Source organism: Orbicella franksi, chromosome 13, assembly GCF_964199315.1.
Source record: "Orbicella franksi chromosome 13, jaOrbFran1.1, whole genome shotgun sequence".
NCBI classification, from domain to species: Eukaryota; Metazoa; Cnidaria; class Anthozoa; order Scleractinia; family Merulinidae; genus Orbicella; species Orbicella franksi.
Window position 1 is genome coordinate 10,409,537 of NC_138157.1, and position 14,776 is coordinate 10,424,312.

At 39.7% G+C, this 14,776-nt stretch overlaps 4 protein-coding genes across 4 annotated transcripts in view; 1 reads left to right on the top strand and 3 right to left on the bottom strand.

The window, feature by feature from the left end:
• Positions 1 to 14,776, bottom strand: part of LOC145465016 (uncharacterized) — a 286,590-nt gene that overhangs the window by 152,607 nt on the left and 119,207 nt on the right. The gene's annotated exons all lie outside the window — the stretch shown is intronic.
• The window catches only part of LOC145465339 (uncharacterized), a 191,500-nt gene that overhangs the window by 76,083 nt on the left and 100,641 nt on the right, over positions 1 to 14,776 (bottom strand). The window lies entirely within an intron of this gene.
• Positions 4,755 to 7,785, top strand: LOC145465342 (neurexin-4-like). Its single transcript, XM_081449120.1, has 2 exons — positions 4,755 to 5,320; positions 6,975 to 7,785. The coding sequence occupies exons 1-2, from the start codon at positions 4,999 to 5,001 to the stop codon at positions 7,598 to 7,600; spliced, it is 948 nt and encodes a 315-aa protein (XP_081305246.1). The 5' UTR covers positions 4,755 to 4,998; the 3' UTR covers positions 7,601 to 7,785.
• LOC145465334 (uncharacterized) lies at positions 9,355 to 12,650 on the bottom strand. Its single transcript, XM_081449111.1, has one exon. It carries the CDS (start codon positions 11,671 to 11,673, stop codon positions 10,087 to 10,089), a length of 1,587 nt encoding a protein of 528 aa, XP_081305237.1. The 5' UTR covers positions 11,674 to 12,650; the 3' UTR covers positions 9,355 to 10,086.

Genomic DNA, 14,776 nt, shown 5'->3' on the forward strand with positions numbered 1-14,776 from the left:
TCATGAATATTCGCTTTTCTTTGCACAGTATGTTGATGTCTTCGATTTTTGGGCATCACGCCACAAAATATAGACATAATAATGATTTTTGGCAAAGAAGTACCGAGAAGTATCCACATTTTTATGACCTTTTAAGCGATCGAAGTGGACTGAAATTTCGTAACATACCAGTGTTGCGTGTGTGAATGTCTGCTTCAAGTCTCAGTTCGTTTGGCGCTTCACTGGCGCTTTATCCCCGAGCTTGGTAATCTTTTAGAGTCAAAATGATTATTTTCGAAGGTGTTTTGGTTACTATTCTTTCCGAAACTGCAAAATGCTCAGCAGCCTGATAACTAGCGTTAATAACGGAGTGTTTAACTTCGTAAATTTCAATAGTTCAATGGAGCCGTAATCAAGAGATGTCATGCAGCAAACGGCACAACACGGAACAAGCCTGCTAAGAAGCGGACAAGAGATGTCAAAAGAAAAATCAGAAAACCCCTTTACTTCTCTTCGGAGAATGTACCTGTTGTAACTTATTCGTATCAGCACAGGGCTTCTTACCCCAGCGAATAATTCGTCCTTAGGCGAATTCACAACGCCTACAGGGACGAGACTCTTCTTCGCTCGTCCATGCTTTCCACATAGCTTATATGTATTTCTCGACAGACCAGCGAAACACAAGTAAAACCCTTCACTGTAACGGCACAATTCTCCTTTGAAACGCAGTCAATATAAACTAACTCGGTACTCTCAAAGGCAGGAGCCGCGGAATCAAGACAAGTGTGAAAGCACGCCATGGCTTCATCGCGAGAGCGTGGAATAAATGATGACGTCACGTACGCAGTGATGATATAACCCTAAACTAGATGCATCATGGGATACTATTCGATCGTCGTCTGTCTTGTCACCAAAGTAAACCAAGAACGATATGATGCTCTGCGGCAATATCCGGCGGTTATGTTCTGCAAACGCCGAGGAAAACCTATCCATCATCTGATAGTGGAAATCCAAGTCGCTGAAGGTTGTATGGTTCAGTGAAGGACGTTGCATATTGTAAAAATCTCCTCGAGAAGGCGAATGGAGAATTGCACATCACGGCCGAGGCTGTGTATGGAAGATCTTCGACTCATCTTTACCTCAGAATGAAGTGTAGCTAGGTCTTGTGAACGGCGATTAAATAATTTTAGAGAATTCAGGGCCTTTTAATTGCTCACTGAAAGCCAAAGTCACTTCGAAAGGAGCGAAAGGGTGAAAAGATTTATTGAAGTTTCATTGTGCCGTCGGTGCCCCGAACTTTGCAGCGCAGAACGCGAAGGATAATACAACGAACTCGTCGTGGTATGCATTTCGCCATCGTTGCTGATAACAGTGATAAACTGGATTTATCTTCGACCGAAAGGAGGCTAAAAAAAGAAAAAAATAATTTTTATTGTGTCGTTAATAAATCAGTGTAAGGTGGGTAAAGTCTGCGTACGAGCCAAGTGGCCCATCAGGCCGGAGCTTATCCCGGTTTCTGTAGCATGAAGCGACTAGGAGTATTTCTACTCCCCCCTGGATGGGATGCTAGTTCATCGCAGGGTTACCCCCGGCATTAAGTTCGCCAGTACCCATTTATACACCTGGGTGGAGAGAGGCACTGTGAGAGTAAAGTGTCTTGCCCAAGAACACAACATAATGTCCCCGGCCAGGGCTCGAACCCGGACCGCTCGATCAGGAGACGAGCGCACTAACCATGAGGCCACCGCGCCTCCCCAGACGACGATCGAATAGTATCCCATGATGCAATTTTCTACGTACGTGACGCAACATCGAAGTTATCATGGATTTCAGCGTGAAATAACGTGGTTTTCTCCGCGGTCTATTTCTTATATTTATTGCAGTAAAAGGTTAGAAAAGTGCATTATTTAAATTTTTGACGCAATTATAATGATTTGTAAGTGTTTAAGAGCGCGGCCTTATTATAGTATTCTTGTCTTTGATTGTGTTATATGACTATTCGCATCACAAAGTGTTCGTTGACCCGTAACAAGGTCATGAATATTCGCTTTTCTTTGCACAGTATGTTGATGTCTTCGATTTTTGGGCATCACGCCACAAAATATAGACATAATAATGATTTTTGGCAAAGGAGTACCGAGAAGTACCCACATTTTTATGACCTTTTAAGCGATCGAAGTGGACTGAAATTTCGTAACATACCAGTGTTGCGTGTGTGAATGTCTGCTTCAAGTCTCAGTTCGTTTGGCGCTTTATTCCCGAGCTTGGTCATCTTTTAGTGTCAAAATGATTGTTTTCGAAGGTGTTTTGGTTACTATTCTTTCCGAAACTGCAAAATGCTCAGCAGTGATAACTAGCCTTAGTAATGGAGTGTTTAACTTCGTAAATTTCAATAGTTCAATGGAGCCGTAATCAAGAGATGTCATGCAGCAAACGGCACAACACGGAACAAGCCTGCTAAGAAGCGGACAAGAGATGTCAAAAGAAAAATCAGAAAACCCCTTTACTTCTCTTCGGAGAATGTACCTGTTGTAACTTATTCGTATCAGCACAGGGCTTCTTACCCCAGCGAATAATTCGTCCTTAGGCGAATTCACAACAACCACAGGGACGAAAGCTCTTCTTAGTTCGTCCATGCTTTCCACATAGCTTATATGTATTTCTCGACAGACCAGCGAAACACAAGTAAAACCCTTCACTGTAACGGCAAAATTCTCCTTTGAAACGCAGTGAATATAAACTAACTCGGTACTCTTGAAAGCAGTAGCCTCGGAATCCAGACAAGTGTGGAAGCACGCCATGGCTTCATCGCGAGAGCGTGGAATAAATGATGACGTCACGTACTCAGTGATAATATAAGCCTAAACCAGATGCATCATGGGATACTATTCGATCGTCGTCTGGCGCCTCCCAATAAATCAGTGTACGAGACTCCAACGGTTCGTGACAATTGTGCTCATTCTCATTTAATTTTCGGTCTCTCGACCTTTCTTTACGTCATGCGTGTTTCTGAGGGGCACTTTTTATGCCGTGTTATTAGAAGAAATGGAAATTGTAAGTAGAGAAGAGAAGTTGTTTGATTGTGTTACAGCATATTTTTAGAGGTCGTGGGTCTGCATGATTTCCGCTGTTAACTGCACGTCGCTTCTCAGAGTTTGACCCCTCAGTAATTTGCCATGCCGTGCTTGTACTTTGTTTAGGTTCGTTTCTATTGCAAGATATGTTTTAAGGTGCTAAGTATTGGCTCTCCAGGGACTAAGAATAAAATATTCCGTTAACATGTTGCTTACTTGCATTCTATATCGTGACGCCGCAGGTGACGCCGTGCCCAGCTATTTGATTAGGACTGTTTGCAAGCACAGTGCGTTGCACGAACATCATATTTATCTTCGTCCAGCTTTTCTTCAGAGACTGCCGTAGCTTTACTTTGAGAAAGCTATACGTTTTCCTAGAGACATTCTTATGTTTTTTACATCAATTTGATCGAGTGCATTCAAAGGAGAAACAACAATTACACAGTTGACAGAAGTATGACTGACTTTCCATAAATCCAGTGGGTAAGACGGCAACACTGAAAATCACGACCACTAAAATTGCCTCGAGACAGACTTGCTTAACCTTTAGGTAAACGTTGGAATAGATATTATTCGAAATTTCAGCCTGAAAACTAAGTATTGATAAACGCCGCAGGTAATGGCAGTCGCAGCGCGATACTTTGAATTCGACAAAGCTCAACGCGACAAATTGCTGATTACGTAGGACCCCTCCCTGATGTTCTCAATTGTCAAAGTGGCACGTGACCAGACCCAACCAGAGTCTCTCCTCGCTCGCTCCAGGGGGCGGTAAGATGAGAGACCCTAGGAACGAGGTTGGGTGTCTCAATAAGATTTTCTGGACCATACCAAGTATTTTCAATCAGAAGTAAATTACCTGAACGGGAGTGACCTTAAGAAAAAGTCTCGTTCTTGGAATTACGATAAAGAAACCAACAAGACTTTCGTGGTTCAAAACATATCTTCAAGATGTATTTTGTTATTATTTGAAGCAGTGTCTTCAATGCAAAATAGTTTTCGACTGTCGATTCATTTGCTATTATGATGCTAAAAGTATAATTTGAAATGTTTTAATTTACTTGGGATCAAACAAAGGCTGGATCAAACATACGTAATTTTTTATTCCTGCATACGGCTTTGTCTTATCACACCTGGCTCGTGCAATTTTTTTTATTTTGGTTTATCGTTTACGTAGTAATAGCCATTGCCTTAAGAAATAGATTATGCCAGACTTAAATTTAATTCCAACCACTGTTGTAATTTTCATATCGATCCGAATAAGCCTTGATGGAGGACTGTTAAAAGGCGGATTGAAAATGCTTGGTATGCGTAGATTGCGTAGAGACTCTTACTCGACTGCGCGCTTATTATTTTATGTCTGCTATGAAGAAAGGCAAGCGCGTCGCAAGTAAATTAAAACTTCTTCTTATAATATATATTTTTTTTATGGCTTATGCATTTTTAGCTGCTTTTGTTTCGTCTTTGTTGTTGGAATAACTTCCTCTAGCTTTTAAGCGGTTCTCGCCGTAATTAAACTTTATGAAGTTTTTGGTAATTTATACATGCGACTGTCCAAATATTTTCGTGTATTTTTACGAGTCTGATTAAGAATCTTTTCGATTTTTATCCCGAGGTTCCAGAGTAATTGTACATTAGAATAATATTTCATACATAGCCGATTCATTTATAAACTTAGCAAAACGTCATGTTTTCAGTTTTCAAAACAATTTTAACTGAAGAGGTTGCGTTGCCTGGCAACACATGTGTTGGTTGGATGCAGAACACTGGGTAGTCTATGCAAACTGGCACATCACGGCTTCGTTTCAACTCCTCTAAGTTTACTAAATGATCACGGTTGAGCAAGACAGGTGTCGATAGTTCGGTTCCAATATTGCAAGGAAAAAAACACTGACGTAGGATTTCCTGGCACTGAGCAGTGTAATAGTATATTAATGCTAATGCCCATATGTATTTCATCCGTATTTCTATAATTTTCTACTGTCTTCAGCTCGAATTTTCAGCTGTTTATAGCGGCTTGTGTCGCGAAGAAAGGTCGCAACGTGGATTTGCTCTTCTCAACACGACTTACAGCTCCAAATCCGTTCAACGCTATCCAGACTGCCTTGACTTGTGCGTTATCGATCCGGAATGTATGAGTTTCAACTTCTGGTGGGACTCGAGGAAATGCGATTTGAACACTAAGGTGAGAGAGCACAGTTGCAAGGCCTGTTTTGTGAAGGATGCATCATCTACATACATGGGAATGGCCAGATACCCGGGATATCCAGGTAAAAAGACGTCTATAACTGCTAAGGTGTCCATATACCAGCTAATTAATGATATTTTACAGTTGTATGTAGGCATGACTGATCATGCAAGCGAGATATGGTTATCACTTCAGATACTTCAAGCGGCTGTCTATTTTTAAAATTTTCCCACGAAGTTCTTTCTTATATCGGCAAGGGAATATCGGTAATTATCAATCACAAATGTGTCCGCGAATAATTAAGCCTGAGCAAAAGCAATTAAGTGAAAGAAAGAAAAGATCATGCAAAAACGACCAGTTTGTCGGATCCCTTGAAAAAACACTAATCATAATACACGAATTTCTCGATCACATCCTGCTTGACCTAACCTAGTGTTGTCGCGATTTCTATATAGCTTTCGTCCCACTGTTAAACTTTAAAACTTGAAATTAATCCCATTTGACAAGAACGGTTTGTGGGGCCAGGTGAATTGATTAAAATTAATGACCAGGTTTCGCGGGAAATTATCTTCTCATTGTAAGACGTTTTTGATTAGTGTTAACAAGCTTCCAAAAAAAATGTGGACCTGAATAAGACTGAGCGAATGGTCATATCTCATTATGTTAGCAATGGTATCAGTGAGTTCTAGGAAATCTAGATAAAGCCTCAGAAGCTATGCAATTCTAATTTATTTCGTTGTATGTGTAGAATAAAGTAATGTGCACGGATGTTCTAATCAGCTACAATTGATCTGGAGTTGCTAAAAGCGATATTTACTCCAAGGTTCAAAGGAAAATATTTTTAGAATAAAAGTGTGATTCTATTTATGCTGTTAAAGAGCTTTAGGCAAGAGCTGTTTTTATTTCGCGCGCAGCACAAAAGAAACACCATGAAAGAGTCACACCAGGAAGTCGCTATAACTAATCAAATATTCAATTTTCACTTCAGTCTTGTTTTGTTTCAAAGAAATCCTTTCAGCTGTCCCTTCAGCTAAATGTCAATTATATTCTTTACCATCATAAAAAAGGAAATTGAAATGCGATCTTGCTCAAAACCGCAGTTACATAGCAGTTGCACATGATACTCGGTCCAACAGACATGGTGCTATCGATTGGACAAGGAGACTAATTGCCATAACTCGAATTCTTCTTAGCGCGCGACATGGCTGACGAATTGAAGTCGCGAACAGTGGCCAAACCGGGCGAAAATAAGTCGTGAAAAGGATTTTGATAACGTCTAGGAGCTGAGGCAAGCTAAGAAATAGATAAGAGATTCTGAATCAGATCTATACCAAACATCTCCCTGGTTTGAGTGAGTCCAAGACTTCATTTAGCCTCACGGTATCTCCAACTTCACATTAAAAAAAAATACTCTCCATCAATATTTGCCTAATAGATGTATCACGCTAGGTCAATAACACGCATGTCTTGAACTCACCCTTGGTCAATAACCCATATTAAATAGAGTCTGCTGATAACCAAAAGCATTTAAATTACATCACATCATTATAATTATGATTAATCATATCCAGAGTTAAGTGATGACGTCTAAGTTGCGTACCCAGTCTGATGAAACAACAAGATGCATTCATTATAAAGTTTACTTTTCGGGCTTTGAAAAGAGTTTCCAGCTTGAAAAAATTTATAGATTCGTAATTCCGGCTCAGTTCTTTGACTATGAACCTTTCCCTCAACAGCGTTAGCAAAGTCTTGCAGCAACTTAAAGAAGCTTGATTCTACTGCACAAAATGGTACATACATCATTGATCCTGATGGCGACGGAGGCTTGCCTCCTTTATTTGACGTCACATGTGACATGAGTGACAGGAATGGAGTTGGCGTGACAGTCATCAGTCACGATAGCGAGACCAGAAATTTAGTGAGTGGATGTGATGGCCCAGGGTGTTACACGCGTGACATTCATTACTCAGGAGCGAGTCTTTCACAGCTGGCAAGTCTCACCAGAGTCTCCTCACACTGTGAACAGTTTATCAAGTACGAGTGCCACGGCTCGAGTTTTAACTACGACAACAAAAAATTCGGATGGTGGGTGTCACGTGATGGCCTAAATACAAACTACTGGGGAGGAGCCTCGCCTGGGAGCAGTCAACAAATCTGCGCATGCGGCATGTCCAACACATGCGCAAAACCCAATTCAGCTTGCAACTGCGATGCAAATGACTTTGTATGGCGTGAAGACAGCGGTCTCCTCACGAATAAGACGCATCTTCCAGTTACACAACTGAGGTTTGGGGATACTGGGGGAGACCAGGAAATCGGTTACCACACATTAGGAAAATTCAAGTGCTACGGCATAACATAATTCTTTTCAGTAGCAGTCGGTGAGATCTATGCGGCTTAACAGACTGGAAAACTTGTCATGGAAGTTAAGGAGTTAAGTATATGTTTCACATATTGAACACCCGAATCAGACACCGATCACATAACATGGTAAAGGAAACAATGTTCAGGACCATGATGCAAAAATTCTTATGGTACTCATCTCTAAAGCTTTTATGTAAACATGGTTAAGTATAATTGAAATGTACTGAATTGAATCCATTTTGTAAGCACTTTCTGACTGTAAGCAACCGTTACTCTGGGCGTTGCTACGTTAAAATATTACTATCTCTTAACTTAAACGTAAATCAAGGAGCGATTAGAGTAGAATGGTTTTAAAATACCTTTTGCAAATGCTCAGAGATGTTGAATGTTCATTTTTCGGAAAAAAATGTTTTTCTTTGGGGGAAAAACTTTATATTTCAGGGTAGAAGAGCATCTTTTATAAAAGGTCATCCATGGGTTATCAGCGAGCAATACCTAAACCATTCGCAATAAGAGCCAGAGCTTGGGAAAGCTTGGAGCCTAGAGGAACAGATCTGTCCAAGGACAAATACCGGAGCATAATTTTACAGTCAAATCGGGGGTATTGTGTTTAGTATCCTTCACACATTTTTCGCAACTCGCGGGAAGGTTTGAAAACTGGCGTATATCACTCGGATAATCCTTAGCTTAGCTAGGGCATATTCAGTCATGTGAAGCGTTAAGATCAGTCCCGAGCAAGCCAAAATATTTGATGGATTATAAATAACGTTAGCTTAATAGGAAATATTCTTAATTAGTTTGTAAACGTCTATAGAATCGATGCAAGAATAACCCCGCCTGATTCCATGCTTTCCCTGATATTTAGCTTGTAAGGTTAACGAAACGTGTGTATTTTGAAGTATATCAACGGCTCTGGTGGAAACTGACCACTGCGGTTTTTGACCAACACTGGATCGAATGAAAGTTTAAACGGTGTATAATAAACTGTTTGTAAAGCTTTTTCGGCCAGGGGAGATTCATGCATCCCTCGTGTCTATCGACGAGACAAAAACTTAAAACAGCTTGCATGAAAAATGCATTCCAATATATATGACTTTTGATTCATCTGTCCTATGATTAGATACATGTTGCAGAAGTTCGAGTAACAAAGGGACAAAAACTTTGTACTGAGATTATTTACATCGTTTCGCAAACTTCTGTGCGACTGTTTTAAATATCTCCTCAAAAACAATCATCTCTAACAACACTAAAAGTCGAAAACAAATTTTGAAGTTTATGTGAAACACATGAAAGTACTGGTGAAATGAAACTGATGATGGAATTTTACTTGTGTTTGTGCGCAATTTCTCTGAACTTTGAAATTTATTTTCTCGAGTTCCCTTTCCAATTGTTTGTCCGGTGTTATATATCAGGCAACTATTTATATCCTAAACTTTAAGAAAAGGTAAAAAGGACTGTAAAATGCCTACAATTATTCTGATACAAGGGTTTTGTCTACTAAAAACTGAAATTACTCGATTTTCTGTAGGATTTCGTTTTAAACACTTTTTGCGCTTTACTGATTCCTTAATTTTTCCTTCCTTAGATTTTAATTGTATCATTATATAGTATATATCTAGTATTAGGACCTCTATGTAAACCACTTTTAGTGATGGAGCTTCCTAATAAAAGATTGTTACTACTAATATTTGCATGTAACACTTAATTATAACGTATAGGAACTTTGAATATCAAAATATATTTTATTCCAGCCTAGAACTATGTACAGTATCTGGTTAAAATTAATCAAACCACACTACATTTAAATCTGGTTCACTACTAACCTTATCTATACAGGCATTTTGTTATTTGATTTGTCTTTTTTTCTTTTTGTTTAGTTCATCTGCTATAATTTTTACTACAAATATTTTATCTTTAAATTAATAGGGTTCTTGTCAATGACTGTATAATTGTTATACTTACGGGAGCAACCCATATAAATATGAAAAATTAAAAAAATTTACCAATCATGTCTGGCGTTGGACGCAATTTAAAGAGTCCTACTGACTCAGGAATGTTGCAGCAAGATTTCTTGATCCACAACGAAAATACAATCTAACATTATTAGCGCAAGAAAACTATTAAATAAAAATAGCTTTGGTCTGTATTCACAATATCTGAATTTTTCGTCTGACAATAGCATTAATAAGGACTGAATTGTAGCTCCTATGAGTTCTCCACAAGCAGACAGGCCAATAAAGTCTTATTAATTTGAGCTAAAATTCAATTAAATTTGCTGTTCAAAGTTATGCCCCTCTAAGTCTTCTCCTTTGCTTAATTAATTCATTAAAGATTTGATTGATTTCTTTAAAATCGAACAATGTGATGGCCGCGAGAAGTTGGAGGAAGCTGGTTTGCCAGTCAATTTATTACTTTCCATTTTATCAATTCAGCTTTTTAAACGGTGGAGGCTTGCCAATAAAGATTCATTTACATAATAATCATTTACACAATTATTTCCTCATCCGGCGATTGTGACAAGTAAACCAGGACCACGCCTGGCCTGCGAGCATCATCCTGAGCAGTTGTCGGTGTCTCCTTTCTATTGCTGCTGCTTTCTTCGTGATTATCTTCACTAATTTCTTGAATAGGAGACGGCGGACGGTTCGGTACATGTAGAGAGGAGAGGGAGAGACGAGTCGAGTTTCCCGGCCCAGCCAGAGTTAAGACAGGCCTGGAGAAAGATGATCGACTGGTCAAATACGTAGGTGAAACGGGGCGTACAGAGGTTTCTGGATCATTTCGGGCAAGCACAAAGGCAGAGTGTGTTGTTGAACTCGGCAGGTGCGACGATGTGTGGTAGCGAAGTGCCGGAGTCGATCTGTAGTAAGGCGGGGTGTACCGGGTTGCTGTTGCAGTAAGAACTGGAGTTTGGACTCCAGTATATGTAGCTGAGCTTGGTCTTGATCTTGGCAGGTTACGATGAGTGATGTGTTCCCTTAGGACCACCCCAGACACAGACAAAGGCGAAGGCTGTTGTATTTGGCTTGGGGACAACTCATAGCGTCTAACTCTTCCTTGGGGAGGGAGGCCGGAACCCGGTTGGCCTACACCTGACCGATGCGAAGGCACGTTTAGGTGCGGGGTTCTATCCTGAGGAACTGCAGCGGGGGTACCGGGTGAAGGTGAAGGTGAAGGTGGGCGAGATTGATAGGCAGGGGGATTTAGACAACTGTCTTCGGAAGTTGTGGATTCGAGACGGCGATTTCTACCACACACTCTGTCGTATGCAGGTGGTGGGGTACCCGTTGGCAAACTTTCGGATATCCTATATGGCGGACTCATTGGAGGTTGATAAGGTGGAGGTAGTGGAACAGAGTGTCGTCGAGCAGCACGACTGGAATTGTCCACAAAAACTCGTGGAGGTTCGTGTTCAGTTCGACGACGTTCGGGAACATGCGGTGGCAGTTGTGGTCTCCCGAGACCAGGGCCGCGTTCATGCTGTTCCCGTATTATTCTCGACGAGCTTGGAATCGATGGCAATGGCGCTTCTGTGATGCGGTCGACACGTCTTCGTTCGTCGTCGTGAAATCGTTGGCGATGGATAAATCGCTGCGTGTCTCTTTCGGCTGAACCTTCGGTTGACCGAGAGTTTGATGTAGAATTAACAGTGGAGATTGTTGAACTAACACCTCTGCCATTAAAGATTTCCGACGACGCGAAAGCTACAAATTCCTCTCTACTCCGTCTGTACTGCTGTGTGTCTCCTCTCGCTCTGGAACGATTGAACCTGAGGTAAATTATTATTAACCAGACAACAACGAAGATGAGTAACACACCAAATCCAATCAACGCTCCGGCACTTATCTGATCGATTTCGTTGTTAGAACTTTGAAAGTGTACAACAGCTATTATAATGATGGCTGTTAAGCATAACACCATTAGCCAGCATAGAATTGAGAGCCAGAAAATCTTTCTCCTCCGTAACGATGCTTCATGAGCAGAATTTCTTCTATTCGGAAGTTCAAGCCTTGCCTGCGGACTTGGCGGTCCATCTGGACGGGCAGTACGAGTAGAATGCTCACTGCTCATGGCTTTCTTTAGATTCCCAGTCGGATCTCAAACGTTTTTAACTCCAACGAAACAAGGAAACGGCAATTTTTTGTCCTCAATGAAGTTTCGCGATCATAAAGGCTTAGACAATGTCGCTAAACTGTTTCTAAATCGGACGAACAACGGCGCATAATTGGTTCTATATTGATGCAGTAAAACTAGTCCACAAAACATCATTCTTGCGGGAAGCGTTCCACACCGCGTCCGGTGACGTGTCAAGCCGTTGAAACTGATTTATATTGCAGTCTGCCCCGAGATTTTTCAAGTCTCTCCACTGAAAAATCGTGATCACGAGCTATCGTACCGTTTATCGACTTTAAGTGTCCCACGATTTTTGTTTACACTTCTTAATCGGACTGTTTAGCTTCTGAAAATGTCTTACAGTTTTCAGACCTGTTTTTTAAAAACAAGCTTAATTAAGTCAGCTTTGGAAAAGATATTGCATCAAAAAGCAAGCTCAAGCTTGACTGCCCTCTTCACGGTGATGAAATTCTTTTTGTTTCTTGACCAATAGTTTTCAATATCGACAACTATTAAATTTATTGCGGTTCTTTTGAATGGATTATTTTCATCAAAACTAGTGTACCTCTCACGAAACGACTTACAGTCGACTTACATCTCCACAAAACACGAAGGATCCAGTTTCTTGAACAAAGAAATTCCAAGCTTTTAAGAAGTTTGATCAACAATATTGACAAACATTATATTAGGTGCGGTTGAAAAAGGTTTTCTTCGGTTAGTTTGCGTGTCTAGAATATAAATGGTTTCCTGCGGGCCACTACAAGCATAGCATTATTGTCATTTCCGTTTTTAAAGTGTGCATAATGGAGTTTGAAATACACTGTAACTGATATTAAGATAAGAACAAAAAAATTATATTGTCACGAAAGAAAGAACACTTAGAAAATATTCTTTCGAGAATGGGTCTTTCTCTAAAACATTTTTATAAATGCTATACTTCTAACTTTTTCGCGCTTGTTTTTCAAGGTTGTATGTTGTTTGATTTCCTTGTCTTTGTTAGATAACATCACCTCATCCGTTTTCAATATTGTTGTTCTGTTTGTTTTTGTCTCGTTTTCTCTCTGTTCATTTGTTTTTTGAAACCACTTTTGTCGTTCAGTTTTCCACTGATGTTTTAAAAAGTAATCTTACTTTTTTAAAAGTAATTAAACTTAAAAGTTTAATTTGTTAAGGTGTTGCCGATATTCTCAGTTTTCGTCCCTTCACATTTCTTCGTTATGTCCTGCTTATCGAGAGCGTGTTAAGTTCTCCGTTAGGAAAAAAATTAAACTGAATCCATTTTTAAAGCCTCTTGACCACTTTGGACTAGGGACGCCACATATTGATAAAAAATACCTCGGAACCGTGTTATAATTAGTACAATAGTTCTTTTGTCCGTCGGAGTACTTACCGCTAGAAGCCATATGATCCAGACTGTCTGTTGCAGACACTCAGATTGTGGTGAAGTGAAGCCATACACACGCAAACAAACGAGAGTGTAAAATGTGAAAAATGGTTAAGGCCATTTTTTCTCATTTATCTTGGTTTTCCTGGCCACGACCTGAAAGCCATAGAAAATCATGTGTGCTCACAGGTAAAAAAAAAACCTGGCTAATACTTACCCGGATTGATGCTTCGGAAATAAAAAAAATTGTTCTTCAATTGCCCGGTGTGAGAGTTAAAACGTTAACACGTGTTGGATTGTTCATTAAGGACCATTTGATGAGTGATAAGTTTAGATTTGAGTGGGCGTGAATCGATTGTGATGTTACGCATGAAAATCAGTACGAACTTATATTTGTTTTAACGGAATTTCTACTTAACCACGCTTCTCATTTTTTCGAGATTTTAGATTAGATTGACAACAAAAAGGTATTCATGTTGCCGAGTTTTCAAATAAAGCATTCAAGCGTGATTTTAACAGGTTCGGCCATGTTCAAATCAATTGGTCGATAAAGGTCTGATGTTGTAAAACATGCACAGTATTCAAATCTGGACTTTTGACTAAATAAACAAATTAATAACAGCGACTCCTTCAGCGACAGCTTAGTCAAAGCGAATGTACGTGACAGTGTGTAGCGAGCAGTGCCAAGCCCCTGATTTTTGATCAAAATCTTTAAGTGCATGGAATTGCTTTCATTGCTTGCTGTATATTCAGTTGGAGTTCGCAAAAGCTTTTTCGTTCTTGGATCAATTCTTTCTCCAGTCTTTGAGTCAAAAAGGCCTAATGACAACGTTTCATCACAAGCTATGGATAACAACATGATATTAAATATAATTTTAGACATCCTTGGAAAATACATGCAATCGCAAGATATACTTTGCAGTAGCCGGTAAATAGTAATAATAATTTGCGTGACCCAAGAGAAAGAACAAAACTTTAGGGGAACTGGAACGAGTACAAAAGTCAGCGTTCCTGACTCCCGCAGTTATTAACAGGCTAAGAATGGATGGATGCCATCCTGCAAGCCCTTTAACAAGTTAGCGATAAAAGATAAATAACAGATTCTTGAGAACCGATGATCAAAAGTATTTTTGCTTCAAAATTTTTCTAATGAAATTCAAAACAGTTGGAGTAACTCAGGTTTCATTATCGGTTTGTTTTCATTTTATTTTGCTTTAATACTAAACTAGTAAGACACGGTGGGGAATGGGAAGCCAAAAGGTGCACTGTGAGAATAATTTCTGAAACTTTACACTGTTGTACAACTCGTCATTCTCCAAAACCTTATGCTTTTAGTTTTAAAGATTTTGGAATTTTTGGCGGAAAATGACGTTACGAAATTTGGGGGAAAATTTTGGCTTTAGTAATATGGGATGTCTAATGTTACTATTTGAAAGAGGTTTTGAAGAGAGTCTCGAAAATGAAAAAAAAAAAAAAAAAAAAAAAAAAGATTTCAAATATGTCTATCCACTCAAAACATATGAGGCTTTGAAATTTGAAATTTCCCGCAATTTTGTTACTAAAAATAGCCCAAAATGGAAATTTCCTCTCAGTGTGCCCACTCAGCGTGAGATCATTTACATTCAGTTCACAAGCACACGAGACCATGGAGGTAACAGAGCCATGTTTACTGCACTA

Bases quoted from the DNA above. Each gene is read 5' to 3' on its own strand.
- LOC145465334 (XM_081449111.1), bottom strand. From the start codon at position 11,673: ATGAGCAGTGAGCATTCTACTCGTACTGCCCGTCCAGATGGACCGCCA.
- LOC145465342 (XM_081449120.1), top strand. From the start codon at position 4,999: ATGTATTTCATCCGTATTTCTATAATTTTCTACTGTCTTCAGCTCGAA. The intron at 5,321-6,974 runs GTAAAAAGACGT...TTCCCTCAACAG, and splicing joins CAGATACCCGGGATATCCAG to CGTTAGCAAAGTCTTGCAGC.